This window comes from Nuphar pumila, chromosome 4 (assembly GCF_984573655.1).
Source record: "Nuphar pumila chromosome 4, dmNupPumi1.hap1.1, whole genome shotgun sequence".
In the NCBI taxonomy this organism is placed as follows: domain Eukaryota; kingdom Viridiplantae; phylum Streptophyta; class Magnoliopsida; order Nymphaeales; family Nymphaeaceae; genus Nuphar; species Nuphar pumila.
This window is the reverse complement of record NC_143252.1, coordinates 143,910,033-143,923,713: the sequence shown is the minus strand read 5'-3', so window position 1 is coordinate 143,923,713 and position 13,681 is coordinate 143,910,033. Positions and strand designations below refer to the sequence as shown.

Sequence of the window (13,681 nt, the reverse complement as noted above, 5' to 3'; positions counted from 1 at the left end):
CACCATTTGATGAACTTAGATCTTCAGTTCTTGAATATGAATCCATGTTCAATATATCTGGGAAGTGCGATAATCAATCCATGCATCATGAAGTAATGGTGGCTGCTAATGCTGGTCATGGCTTCAATAATTCGGTTAGAGGTGGCCGAGGCAGAGGACGTGGCAGTTACATAGGTCAAGGAAGAGGCATACTTCCTAACTCAGCGAGTAGGCAACACTCAAATACCACATGTCAGATGTGTGGTAAGAAGGGTCACACATGTACAAATTGTTATTGGCACTATGTTCCAACTTTTAAACTGCCAACCGTATCATATCCTGCACGTTTCAAGCCTTATCTGCCTTCAGCGAATTCCAGGCCAAGCACCCAACCATCTTATCAAGGCAATTCTTTATTTCAAGGTAGTTATCCAGCTTCTGTGGCTAATATCCACAATCCCATGCAAGCTGGTCATAATACCTTTATACCAGGACAGCCGCGTGATATAGACTCTCTCAACTTAGCATTCGGCCAAAAAGGACTACATGGTTTTGGCATAAATGCAGGGCAGCATTTACCTAGGACAACATCATTCTTTTGGATAAAATATTCAAGCTTGGGCGACATCATCAAGTGTGCAAGGAACTCCTCAAACTACATGGCTGATTGACTCAGGGGGCAACACACCATGTCATAGGTGATTCAAGTAAACTCACAAACATTGTACCTCATCATGGACATGGTAGTATAATTACGGGTGATGGGAAACATCATCTCCATCATCCCTATTAGTCGTGGTAATCCATATCTACCTAATACCCTTCCTTGTTCTTAACATCCGTCATAATCTCATTTATGTTTCTTAGTTGATAAATCAAATAAAATCTGATGTTGTCTTTTCTGCTCTTTTTGTTTCTGTTAAGGACCCTCTTACGAAGGAGATCCTCGTTAAAGGAGAAAGAGTTGGAGGTCTTTATGTTATTAACGAAGCTCTAACAAGTCCAGTTCATAGTTCGTGTCGAAGTCTTGCCGTGTTTGTGTCTGAAGCTGATGAAATCTCTCCTGAAGTCAAACTCTGGCATCATAGACTAGGTCATTGAAATTTTAGTTTTGTCAAAACTTTATGTAATAAATGTCTTATTCCTTTGAAGAATAAGATATCTAAAGTTCCTCTTTCATGTTCTACTTGTCGTTTATGTAAGAGCCATGCTCTACCTTTTGATTTTGTTAATAAAAGAGCTTTGTTTCCATTTGAGTTGATTCATTCTGATGTTTGGGGCAAAGTTATCGGAAGCTTCTTAGGTAGGTGGGAAGCTCGCTTCTCGGAAACTCGCTTCGAAAGCGCGATACTTCTCGCTTCCAAAACTTCATGGGAAGCTCGATTCCCTCACGCTTCTTCTATGTTTCTCATACACATGGTCTATGCATACTATATGCTTTTCTCACGTTTCTTTTCATCTTTTTCATGTATTTTCTCTCATGATTTCACTCACTTTTCATGTACTTTCTTTAAATTGGTAACCATCATTGTTATATTTTAACAAAAAATGAACTCTTTTACAGAAAAATCATGAAATATAAGAATGATCAATTTTATTTTAGTTTTTATTTGTTTCTTGTTTGATTCCATATTACTTCATTTTTTATTCATATTTCGCTTTTAAATTGAAACTTCGCTTCTCGCTTCGTATAAATTTTAAATGCCTCGCTTTTCGCTTCCGCTTCCCATATCGTTTCCCGCTTCCGCTTCCTAGTTTGGCAACCTTGGTTTGGGGGCCCGCTCAATATGTGTCTATGTTTAATTCTCGGTACTATGTTCTCTTTATTGATGGCTTCATTAAGTATACCTAGATCTATTATTTGAAAAGCAAAGACCAAGTGTTTGAAACCTTTAAAAGATTGAAGACCTATGTTGAAACCCAATTTAGTTGAAAAATCATATGTTTGGTTAGTGATGGTGGCAGTGAATATATGTCAGTAACTTTTACTAAATTGTTTCATGAAATTGGTATTTTGTGTGAGATATCTTGTCAAAAAACATCTTAATAGAATGAGACAGCTGAAAGGAAGCACATGCACATAGTAGAGACTGCTTTAACTATGTTAACAGAGTCAAAAGTAAGAAAGGACTTGTGGGGAGAAGCCCTTCATACAACTGTGTATTGCATTAACCATATGCCTCTCTCTAATCTTGAAGGATGGTCACCATACTATCTACTATTTGGCAAATAACCTGATTATTCCCTAAATGTTTTGCGCATATCGATAACTCTTTGGGTAATAAGTTGTCTCTAAGAGCGTAAGAATGCCAATTTATGGGTCTTGATTATGAATGTTTAGGATACATGCTTCAATCCAACCACTCAAAAGCTGGTCATACCCAAAGATGTCTTTCATGAGAATGATTCATTATCAGAGGTGGTTCCTCAAACAAATCAAATAAGCAGCCACAAGTTCTATTGGCCAGCTACCAAGTCAGTTACATCGGATCAAAATCAATTGATAGGCGCTGACCTTGAATCAGCCAAATCATTGTCCTCCATTATCTTTCAAGCAAATATCCTGACAATTTTCAGTTCTTTCCACATGTTTATGTCAGGAGAAGAAGAATGAGTGATAAGCAGCCCATGTCTAATCAAGAAGTGCAGCAGCCCTTTGCAATTTTAGAGTCAGAATCTTCCTCAGATCATGTAACAACAAGTGGTATAATAACATCAACTACTCATGATCAACTCAGAAGGTCTACGTATTCCAGGCATCCTCCAGAAAAATGGGTGAGTTATGATTCATTTTCAGCAGAATTTTAGCTTTTTGCTGCAAATTTACTGTCTTAAGCTGAGCCCAAAACTTACCATGAAGCTACCCAAACTACCCATTGGATTGAGGTCATGAACAAAGAGATTTGTGCTCTCCATGTATGTGATACTTGGGAAGTTGTCCCAAGTCTAAAGAATAAAAATATTGTTGGATGTCGTTGGGTATATAAGATCAAATATAAGACAGATGGAAGCATAGAGATATACAAAGCACGACTTGTTGCAAAAGGATACACCCAAGAACATGATTTAGATTTTGGCAAAACATTCAGTCCAGTCATGAGAATGGGTACCGTCCATGTTGTTTTATCCCTTGCGGCCATGAATAGATGAAAGATTGGCCAGTTAGGTGTAAAGAATGCCTTCCTGCATGGTGTCCTTAATGATGAAGTTCACATGGAGCATCCACCTGGATATTTGGAAGCGGATCCACCAACTACACTCCTTAGATTGAAGAAAGCACTATATGGTCTAAAACAAGCATCAAGGGCCTGGTTTGAAACATTCAGTAAGAATCTTCATGCCTTGGGATTCTCTCCTAGTCAATGTGATTACTCGCTATTTTTGCATTATGATCAAGTGCATATTACTATTGTTTTAGTATATGTTGATGACATTACCATTACGGGCAATGATGTGTCACATATTGAGGTGTTTAAGAGTGTTCTTGGCTTGAAGTTTCATATGAAAGACTTGGGTGATGAGATACTTCCTGGGTGTGGAGATAGACTATACTGAAAAGTGTATGACTCTTGTACAACAAAAGTATGCACTTGATCTACTCACCAAATTTGGAATGGACTGTAAACCGGTTTCAATGCCAATCTCCACCAGTACCAAATTGGTGGATAACATGCCTAATGATAAAGAACTTAAAGAGCCACGAATGTTCAAAAGCCTAGTGGGTGCCTTGCGATACTTAATGTTTACACGTCCAGATTTGATTTTTGCAGTAAATAAAATATCCCAATTTATGCATGCACCTAAACAAAGTCATGGAGGCAGCCAAGAGGATTTTGCGCTATATCGAAGGCACTATTAGAGATGGATTAGTTTATCAATGTGGTGTCAAATCCTTTGATATACCATTAACTGTGCTGGCTTATTCCGATTCAGATTGGGCAGGAGATCCTTCTACTAGAAGGGTCAGTTACGGGTTATGGAGTTTTCCTTGGTGAACATTTGATTTCTTGAACTAGTAGAAAACAACATACAATAGCAAGATCAAGTACCAAGGCTGAGTATAGATCCACGGCGGCAGTAACCCCTGAAGTCTTATGGATTAGACATCTCCTTACAACATTACATCAGCACATTAGTAAATCTTTGCTTTTTTGTGACAATCGAAGTGCAGTTGCAATTGCTTCCAATCCTGTTCAACATGGTAAGATGAAACATGTTGAATTGGATCAACATTTTGTTCGAGAGAAGATTGAGAGTCAAGTGATTCAATCTCTATTTATTAAAGGCGAAGATCAAATAGCGGATCTCTTTATGAAGCCACTCTCAGTTGCTCGGTATTGGCATCTCAAAAGCAAACTGTCCATGGTGATTTCTACCCCAAGTATAGTTTGACTAGGCATTTTAGAAATATGAGCACGTTAACAGGTATTTCTATCCATGTATAAATCTGTATATGTATTTGTTATATACCCATTATCATTAAGGGTATTTATGTTTCAACACATTTAATTATATAAAGGAGAAGGGCGTGACCTAAGAAAATCATGGCCCATTCAGTTTTCAGTTCTTGTCCTTCTTTTAGTTTTTGGCTTTCTTTTGTTTTCTCCTTGACATGGCACAATTCTCGATGCTGGTTCTATCAGAGTCCCTTCATATGCTAGTCTTATAGCTACGTCTTCAACTCATGATAATCCAGATTTAGGACCTTCAAGAGATGCTCCCACTCGTATGAGTACTCGAGTGAGAAATCTGCCATCTAGATGGCTAAGCTATGAATCTTTTTCAATAGATCTCTGCACATGCTTTAGCCCCTTGAACATGTTCAAGAACCCAAGTCTTTTGCTGAGGCAATCCTCGATTCTCGTTGGACATAGGCTATGAATAATGAAATCGCTGGACTCTATGAGTGTCATGCATGGGAAGTGGTTCCGAGACCACCAGACAAGAATGTTGTTGGGTGCTGATGGGTATATAAAGTTAAACGGAGGTCAGATGACAACATTGAACGTTTTAAAGCTAGACTCGTGGCAAAGGGGTATACATAGAAGCATGGCTTGGACTTTGATGAAACCTTCAGTCCTGTGGTCAGGATGAAAACTATTCGAGTTGTCTTATCATTGACCGTATTACATGGATGGAGTTTATTTCAGTTAGATGTTAAAAATGTGTTCTCACATGTCTGCCTGTGTAAAGAAGTGTATATGGAGCATCTACTTGGGTATTCAGAAGGAGACCCAAACACCTTTGTGCTGAGACTAAGAAAGGTTAGTTACGGTCTTAAGCATGCTTCTTGAGCATAGATTGACACTTTTAGTACTCTTGTGAAAACTTTTGGATTTGAAAGAAGTCATTGTGACTATTTTTTATTCGTGCAAAAGGTACAGTCGGACATCATTATCATTTTGGTCTATGTCGATGGCATCACCATCACGAGAAACAACATTGAAAGATTTAATGAGAAAGTCACTATTGTATAAGGCTTTTCATATGAAGGACTTAGGACCTCTTTGATTCTTTCTTGGAGTGCAGGTAGACCAGCAGTCCGATCGTCTTATTCTTTCCCAGCAAAAGTATGCTTGTGATATTCTATAACGCAATGGGATGTTATAATGTAAGCCCGTGGATACTCTGATGGCTGCTCACATGCATTTGAGTGAAAACTCAACATATGATACCTATGTGGAAGACCCCGAAAAACACTATAGCGTAGTTGGATCTCTTCAGCACTTAACTTTCATTAGACCTGATTTAATCTTTGCTGTAAATCAGGTGTCTCAGCATATGCATAGGCCCCTAACAAAGCATATTGGAAGCAGTGAAGCTAATTCTTCAGTATACCCAGGATACTCTTTATGATGGACTTGTTTATATGAAACCGACTCGTGTGAATACCCGTCATTCCATCAAAGTGATTGCATACTTTGATGCTGATTGGGCTCATGACCCAACTACTCAAATCAATGTCTAGGATGGTGTAAATAATGATGACATAGGTAACAAACCCATATTGCTCCAATATTGTTGACGAGAAAAAGATAGACAACCTAGTGCCTTAGAAAAATTCCCTGAAATAGAAAAACAAGTCATATAACCTTAGACGTTTTGATAGAACCTCTAAGCCTCCAGATAGATTTGTGTCCTATGAGTCATTTTTTCTACAATATAGAGCTTGCTTAGCTAAGATTCATTATTATTTTGAGCTCTCTACCTATAATCAAGCCAAGGACTACCCAGAATGAATAGAAACAATGAAACTAGAGTTTGAAGCCCTTGAAAAATCCAAAGCCTGAGAGATATAAAGCCTACCTTGTGGTAAGATACCAATAGGTTATAGGTAAGTTAAAACTAAGAGTGACTAGACGTTAGAAAGATACAAGGCTAGGTTAGTTGCCAAATGATACTCCCAAGAATATAATATAGATTACGAAGAGACATTTGCTCCTACAATTAAGATGACCTTCGTTAGAACCCTCATAGATGTAGTTGCAATAAGATGATGACCTATTTATGAAATGGATGTCAAGAATGCTTTCTTAAATGAAAAGTTAAAAGAGAGTTTATATTGGCCCACAAGCAGAACTTGAAATACCTAGTATAACCTCTTCACCTTAATAAATCATTATATGGATTAAAACAGGTCCCTAAGGCCTGATATGACAAGTTCAATAATGTTATGATAAAACTTGGATACAAATCTTGTTATTATTGGCACTGCGCTATTTGTTAAGTCTTTTGATGCATGTATCGTAATCTTACTACTTTATGTTGATGACATGATTATAACTGGAGGATATAAACATGAAGTTAATTATATTAAGAATGTTCTTAAAGAAAATTTTGAAATGAATGATCTTGGATTTCTTATATTTTTTCTTGGGATTGAACCCGCCTATTCTCCTCGTGGATATTTGCTAACTCAAATTAAGTTTGCTTATGAGATTATTAATAAGTCTAAAATTTCAGATGAAAAGAAAGTGTACACTCCAAAAATCATTAATGTAAAGATGAAAGTTGATGATGGAACGCCTTTGAAAGATCCTACACCCTATCGCCAAATGATTGAAGCTCTTACTTGTCCATTACCTGACTTGATATATCTCATGCAGTTCATATGGTGAGTCAATTCCAACATTCTCTTACCACAATACATATGAGTGTTATGATGAGCAATGTTGTAAGTATCGTACTATATCGTACGATACAATACAATACAATACAATACATATTGTTACTATCAGAAATATCGATATGATACACACTCATATCGTGATACGAGTGTGTATCGTACGATACAACCCTATATCGTACCACATCATATGATACATGGCATATCATACAATACACCTTCGATGCACTTTAAAAAAGGGCCGAATCGTAATTTTTTTTTTTAGTTTTAAAGACCTCTTGAGGGTTGACTCTCTTATTTGTGTAGAGGCCATTAGAGGGGTATCCATGCACCATAGGAGTTGTGAGAGCGATTTTGGGGCCGATTCATGTGCAAGGAAGAGACTTTTGTGGTTTGCTCTAATTTAGAGTGCATTTTCACCATTTTTTCACTCAAAGAAATGGATTAAGGTAAAAACCTCTATTATGAATAAAATTACAAAACTACCTTCCAAAAAAATTCTGCAACAAGAATGGCATCGAATGATCCATCTTGACAATGGGGCACTCAAGTAATGAGTGAAAACCGATGAAAAATAAAGTGCAACTATTGCCATAATATTTTTATTTATGTAATATGAATGTATGAGTTTTGTGACATGTTCTTAATTGCAAGATATTTAATATTTTGCATTGTTCTTGTGAGATAGTTGATGTTTGATGATGTCTTATGCAACTTATAGAGACATAAATGCTTCATGTGTGATTTTATGGCTGTATTTTATGCATTTTTTCTGATTTTTTATGTTTTTATGGATTTTTTGAAAAGTTTAATTAAAAATCATGACTTTTTATGATACATTACAATATGATACAATACGATATGATACATATCTCATTTTGGTCCCAATCAATAAGGGTAACAATACGATACTTACAACCTTGGTGATGAGAGTAGTTAGATATATTCAAAATTCTATTTCTATCAGACTTTTGATATCTTCATCTTTTTATTTAGATCTAATTGCTTATTTTGATTTAAATTGGGGAGGAGATCTTAATGGTCGTCGTTCAACCACGATTTTTTGTGTCTTTTTAGGTGACTCTCTGGTCTCATAGAAGTGTAAGAAGCAACAAGTGTCCTTGTTATCTACTGAAGATGAATATTGAGCTATGACCACCACGACATCGGAGATTGTGTGGTTGATGAGTTTGCTTGAAGATATGGTGTGCACTTAGTATCACTGTCTAAGTTGTGTTATGACAAAAACACTATTTATATTGCTGACAATCGTACGTTTTATGAAAGGATCATGCATATTGAGATGGATTGCCACTATGTTCACGAAGAGCACTTGAGGAAAACTGTATCCTTGCCATATGTTTCTTTCGAATATCAATTGGCTGGCTTTTTCATTAAGGCGCTCCCTTCTCCTCGGTTTCACTTTTTTCTTGACAAACTTTCGGTGATGTCACCATAAGTTCGAGGGGGAGTGTTAACATGTATATGTATATATATATATATTGTATAATGTAATATTTTAATTTTTGTATTTCTAGGTTTGACTGCCCATTAGGGGCAGTCTGGTCATTAGAACAAGCTAACTGTTAGGATCTCCTAACAGCCAGCTAATCTGGCCGTTAGAGCTCCCTACTGGCCAGTTAGGCTCTCTCCATTTTGTATATATTGGGACTGAAGTCCCCTTATATTGTAAGCATATTTTGTGCATAATATCATTAATGAATTTATTATTTTTTATGTGCTTGTAAGTGCGTTTTTATGGCTTTATGAGTGAACTATTTATTCTTCAATGGTTGATGTGATTTTGCCTTTGTGGCTTTGTGCTATTGCTCTCTTAATGTGTATTTCATTACAACGAGATACATGCTAAATGAAGTATCCGTGTGACAAAAGAAAAAATGGTGCACCATTCTGGTTCATATTTAGAGGTCATCAAGATAACCTTACCACAGTCAGTTCCGCAACAATTTTAAACTTGGAAGTAATTAAAGTGATCACATATTTCATTAAAGATGCATATGCTTTTCGAAGGCTGTATGAAGTCCATTTGGGGAAAAAGAAAGCAAAAATCACAAAGAGATATGTTGTGAATGTAAAAATCACAGAGATGATGGTGATGCTCCAACGGATGTAATTTTTGGCTATGCAGCTATGTAACATTCTACAACTGGATCCAAAGAAGAACAATGAATGGGTTTGTCTGATGGTAGCAGGATTTGTTCCTTATGCTCTTGAAGACTAGGTATTGGAATCCTCCAGATACATGATGAAGATTAATCTTAGAAAAGACATTTATATTGGATGTGGATCGAAGAATAGAAAAATACCTGAAATGGGATGATCATCATTAACCTCAAAACAGAAAATGCACAAGATAATTTGTTAGGATGAATACTTTGAAGATTGAAGCATGGCTGACAAAAATTGTTTGGACAACAACCATGTGTTAGAAATTGTGAGAGTGAACCTCACATATGGTAATTTGGCCATTCATGACAAAAGTTGGCCAGACTTAATGTGATCAATCCCAAGGTTGTAAAAAGCGTATTGTAACCTGTATTCGGCTGGGCTCAAAATAAGATACATATTTTATCGTATCATATGATAAAATCATATGTTTTAGATCAAACATCCAAAAAATCCCAAAAGTCAGGAATTTTTCTAAAAAAAATCATAACGCAAGAAACAATGATGAATTGTACAAGATTAAAATATAATATCATATATCAAAACAATTATATGCAATGAATGGCATACATAAGACATAAATAATCAAGATAATATGCTATGAATAGCATGCATATCTCACAAGAAAAATGCAAACTATAACATAATATACATATTAAACAACAAAAACTAAGCTAACAAGTTACACGGTTCATAATAGTGTGTTTTATATAGACAAAAGCAATATCATAAAGTTTTTTCAATGCTTACAAATTTTACATAATGAAGCTTTTTCAAAATTCAAACAAAAATGAACTAGATAATGTCAATCATGATTATCATCATCATTTTTTTGTAAGAAATGTCTCCCAAATCACTCTCAAGCCCTTTATGAATGAGCTTAAACTGGCCCCAAGGGGCCTTATATGAAAAAAATATCGAAATAAGTGCAACTCAAATTGTACTTATTGCATATCGTAAGATACATCCCTTATCAGAGCATATCGTAAGATACACATGATGTGGGTACGATCAATAGGGGGTTGTGTCGTATCATAACACCTCTTAGATATGATACATATCATAGCGTATAGTACGATCTGCTACAATACTTACAACACTAATCAATCCTCTCATCTTTGGCACTCAGTAATAATACTAGCTTTTCTCTTAGTTTGGAATGTATGATGATTCATGTATTCTGCCTCATGTTTCTGAAGAAATGGATTTTGTGTTCTCTTCAAGGCATTCAAAACTCATTTTGTAAACAGCAAGGGTGATGTCTGAATTGTCTTGGTGCCAATATTGTCTTTCATCTTGGGCAGCAAGATCAACTACTCTATTTATGCTTTGAAACTGAGAGAGAGAAACAGGCTTGTTATGTTATGGAGTGTTTTTTTTCCTAAATATCTTGGATGAATTTAAATAATACAAAGCATGTAAAATTGCATTTTTCAACACTTGAAGATATGCATCATTATTAGATGTGCATTTTTTTATAAAATACATATTTTATGACAAGTTGCTTTAATTTATCCTTTATTTTTGGAATACTATCTAGATTTTACCTTCCCACTTCACAGGATTGAGTTTCCAATTGGTCATGGTGACATGCCTGGTGTAAAAATTGCTTGCATTAGTAATAAATGTCAGAGAAATGATGAGTGATTTATAGCACGTTCTTATGCTCCTACCTGTAAGCTTGGACAGTTTCTTATTCATGCGAACCGATCTTAAAGATAGAGTGCTTGAGTGACACTTTAGATTTTTTTTCTTCTTCCTTTCCACTTTTTCTGTTTTCTTCCATTGTAAAACTTATGGAGGTCACGTTTCTTCACAGGGTGATGTTGGATGTGGAAAAACTATTGTTGCTTTTATGGCATGTATGGAGGTCATTGACTCTGGCTATCAGGTGTGTTGTTGACTTGTAGTAGTTATGTTTTCGTAGAGTAATGTCTATTTCCATTTTAACATTGTCAATAGCATGTGTTATCGACTATAATTACAACAAATATATGTTGGGTGCAAGGGTGCCTACTGAACAAACAAGATAATAGTTATATTCACTGTTTTACCAAGAGTTGATGTGGTAGAATTCCTTCTTATCATTAAATTCTGTTGCCCTACCTGTAGGCAGCATTCATGGTTCCAACTGAGCTGCTTGCGATCCAGCATTACGGGCAAATTGTTTCTTTGCTAGAGAATGTAGAGGATGCACGAAAACCATCTGTTTCTCTTCTGACTGGTTCAATGCCTACAAAGCAGTCACGGTTTATTCGTAAGGCATGTATGACATTTGAGTACTCTTGTGCTTTGTAACTGAGGGGGTGTTTGATTGGCTGGATAAATTCTGCATGGACATGCTGGGCAGAGTTCGTCCAAGATGCAGGAGTTGCACTCCTAGGGGTGCGACTTCCGTGTCCAGCAGTGCAACATTGAAAACACCCCATGGGACACACTTTGTCCCATGGTGCCGTGTTGTCCCGGTGTATCAAACACAGGACAATGCCACATGGGGACTGCAGTGTCCCTGCATGGCATTTGTCCCATGTATTAAACGCCCCTAAGGGTTTATGTTTCTCATTATTGTTGTCTTGCAGGGCCTCCAGAATGGTGATATAGATCTAATCATTGGTACCCACAGCCTAATATCTGAGAACATAGAGTTTTCTGCACTACGTTTGGCTGTAATAGATGAACAACATCGGTTTGGTGTTGTTCAGAGAGGAAGATTCAACAGCAAGGTTGTTGCCTTTGTTCCTTGCTTTAAGTTGAACATATCTTCATATTGCTATCTGCTGGCATTTGATTACTTATATTCTAGTAAATTTCTGGACTCTCTTCCTCAAGCTTTATTATGTACTATGGTAGGTATTGGATATGTTAAGAGTTTTGTACAATATTGTATTTCTATTTGTGTGCAACCCCTCTCATGTATTCTTTTGTACATTGTATTTTTTATTAGGGGTATTTTTATCCATGTAAATTAGCTTAGAAGTCAATCGTTTTTGTCTGGTAGTGTAGGAGAGAGGTCAACACCCTTATATGGATGTACTTGCTTCCTTTTGAAGTGAATGAAGTTCTTCTAAAGGTTTTCTCCCTTATTGCTTGTCTTTCTTCTTCTAATGTTGCTCTCATCTAGGTTCAATATGGCATCAGATTATCAGAGCCATATTGGAGCTAGGAGAAGAAGATTGAAGGGAGACTGTTCTGCTGCTCAAGGCTTCATTCAGGCTCTCACGGGAACCCGCATGAAGGAGGGTGCTGATGTCAGCATCCATTGCTCGATTTCAAGTTTTTGGGGGCATGAAGGTATCTAATCGGTAGCTCTGGATTTTAGGAGTCTTTGGAATCAAAGATTTCAGGCATTGGCCTCAGATTGGATTTTTGGGTGAATTTCAAAATATTTTTTGTGGGGCGAGTTTTTGGACCAGTTTTGGTTAGTTTGCTCACAGTGGATGAATTAGGGGTTATCGATGCCTCTAGTTTGTTTCTGTTGGGTCGTTTTTATGCCAGCTGAGTGTTGGGTGTGACTTGCTGCTATTGTTTTGCTTGCATAAAGATTAGAGACTTTACTTGCTGGCAGTGACTGAGTTTCTCTTAATTTCTCTATCGATTTTCTGTTGGGTGTATTCCTATCTGTTTATTTATGATTAGGAATGATTGAATGGTGCTGTGTATTGGGTATCCACATGATTCAAGTCCTATCCTTGGGTATTCAACGTGAATAGGTCATATTCTTTGGATACCGATAGTGTCCTCTTTGATATATTGGCAGTATTGGCAGGCAGAGTTTATTGTTGCGTCTGGTGAAGTTGTGTTGGGTTCAGCATATATAGTGTTGCTTGTGCTGTTGATTTGGAGTGTGCTACTCGTATTGTATTGTCGATATTAGGCTGCATACTTGTCTTTATATTTCAACATATTTGGTATTGCCTGCTCTGTTGATTTTGTGTGTACAACACATATTGTAGTTTGGGGGTTGTGTGTGAAGAATGGAAAAATGAGAAGGGATTTAGATTATCCCGGTGAAATTGTATAGGGCAAATTATGCATATTGGGCTGACTACATGACGGCGATTATTGTTGGAAAGGGCCTTGGTGGCTATCTAAATGGGACCAAAGCCAAACCAAAGCCCACAAATGTCAATTATGGGAAGTTGGAAGAATGGATAGTGAATAAAGCAAGAGTGAAGGCCTGGATATTAGGCTCTGTGGAATAGAGAATATCAATGAATCTCTCAAAGTTTCAGGAGGCCAAAGAAACATGGGCATACCTAAAACAAGTTTACAAGAAAGAAAATTGGGTCAGGCTATATCAACTTGTCCAAGAATTAAGGGCCATGCATCAAGGAAAAAAGTTAGTTGAAGAGTTTATTCTGATATGCAAAGAGTTTGGGATGCGCTTGT

At 36.8% G+C, this 13,681-nt stretch overlaps 1 protein-coding gene across 6 annotated transcripts in view; it reads left to right on the top strand.

Moving 5' to 3' along the window:
• LOC149841459 (DEAD/DEAH box RNA helicase family protein) overlaps positions 1 to 13,681 on the top strand; it is a 62,892-nt gene that overhangs the window by 32,597 nt on the left and 16,614 nt on the right. For 3 of the 6 annotated variants that reach the window (XM_090003850.1, XM_090003848.1, XM_090003847.1), the window contains 3 exons: positions 11,112 to 11,183; positions 11,405 to 11,554; positions 11,872 to 12,015. In XM_090003850.1, the coding sequence (XP_089859976.1) occupies positions 11,112 to 11,183; positions 11,405 to 11,554; positions 11,872 to 12,015 (366 nt within the window). Of the gene's footprint in view, positions 1 to 11,111; positions 11,184 to 11,404; positions 11,555 to 11,871; positions 12,019 to 13,681 lie in introns of all 6 variants that reach the window. The other 3 variants (XM_090003849.1, XM_090003846.1, XM_090003851.1) reach the window with 1 other exon arrangement.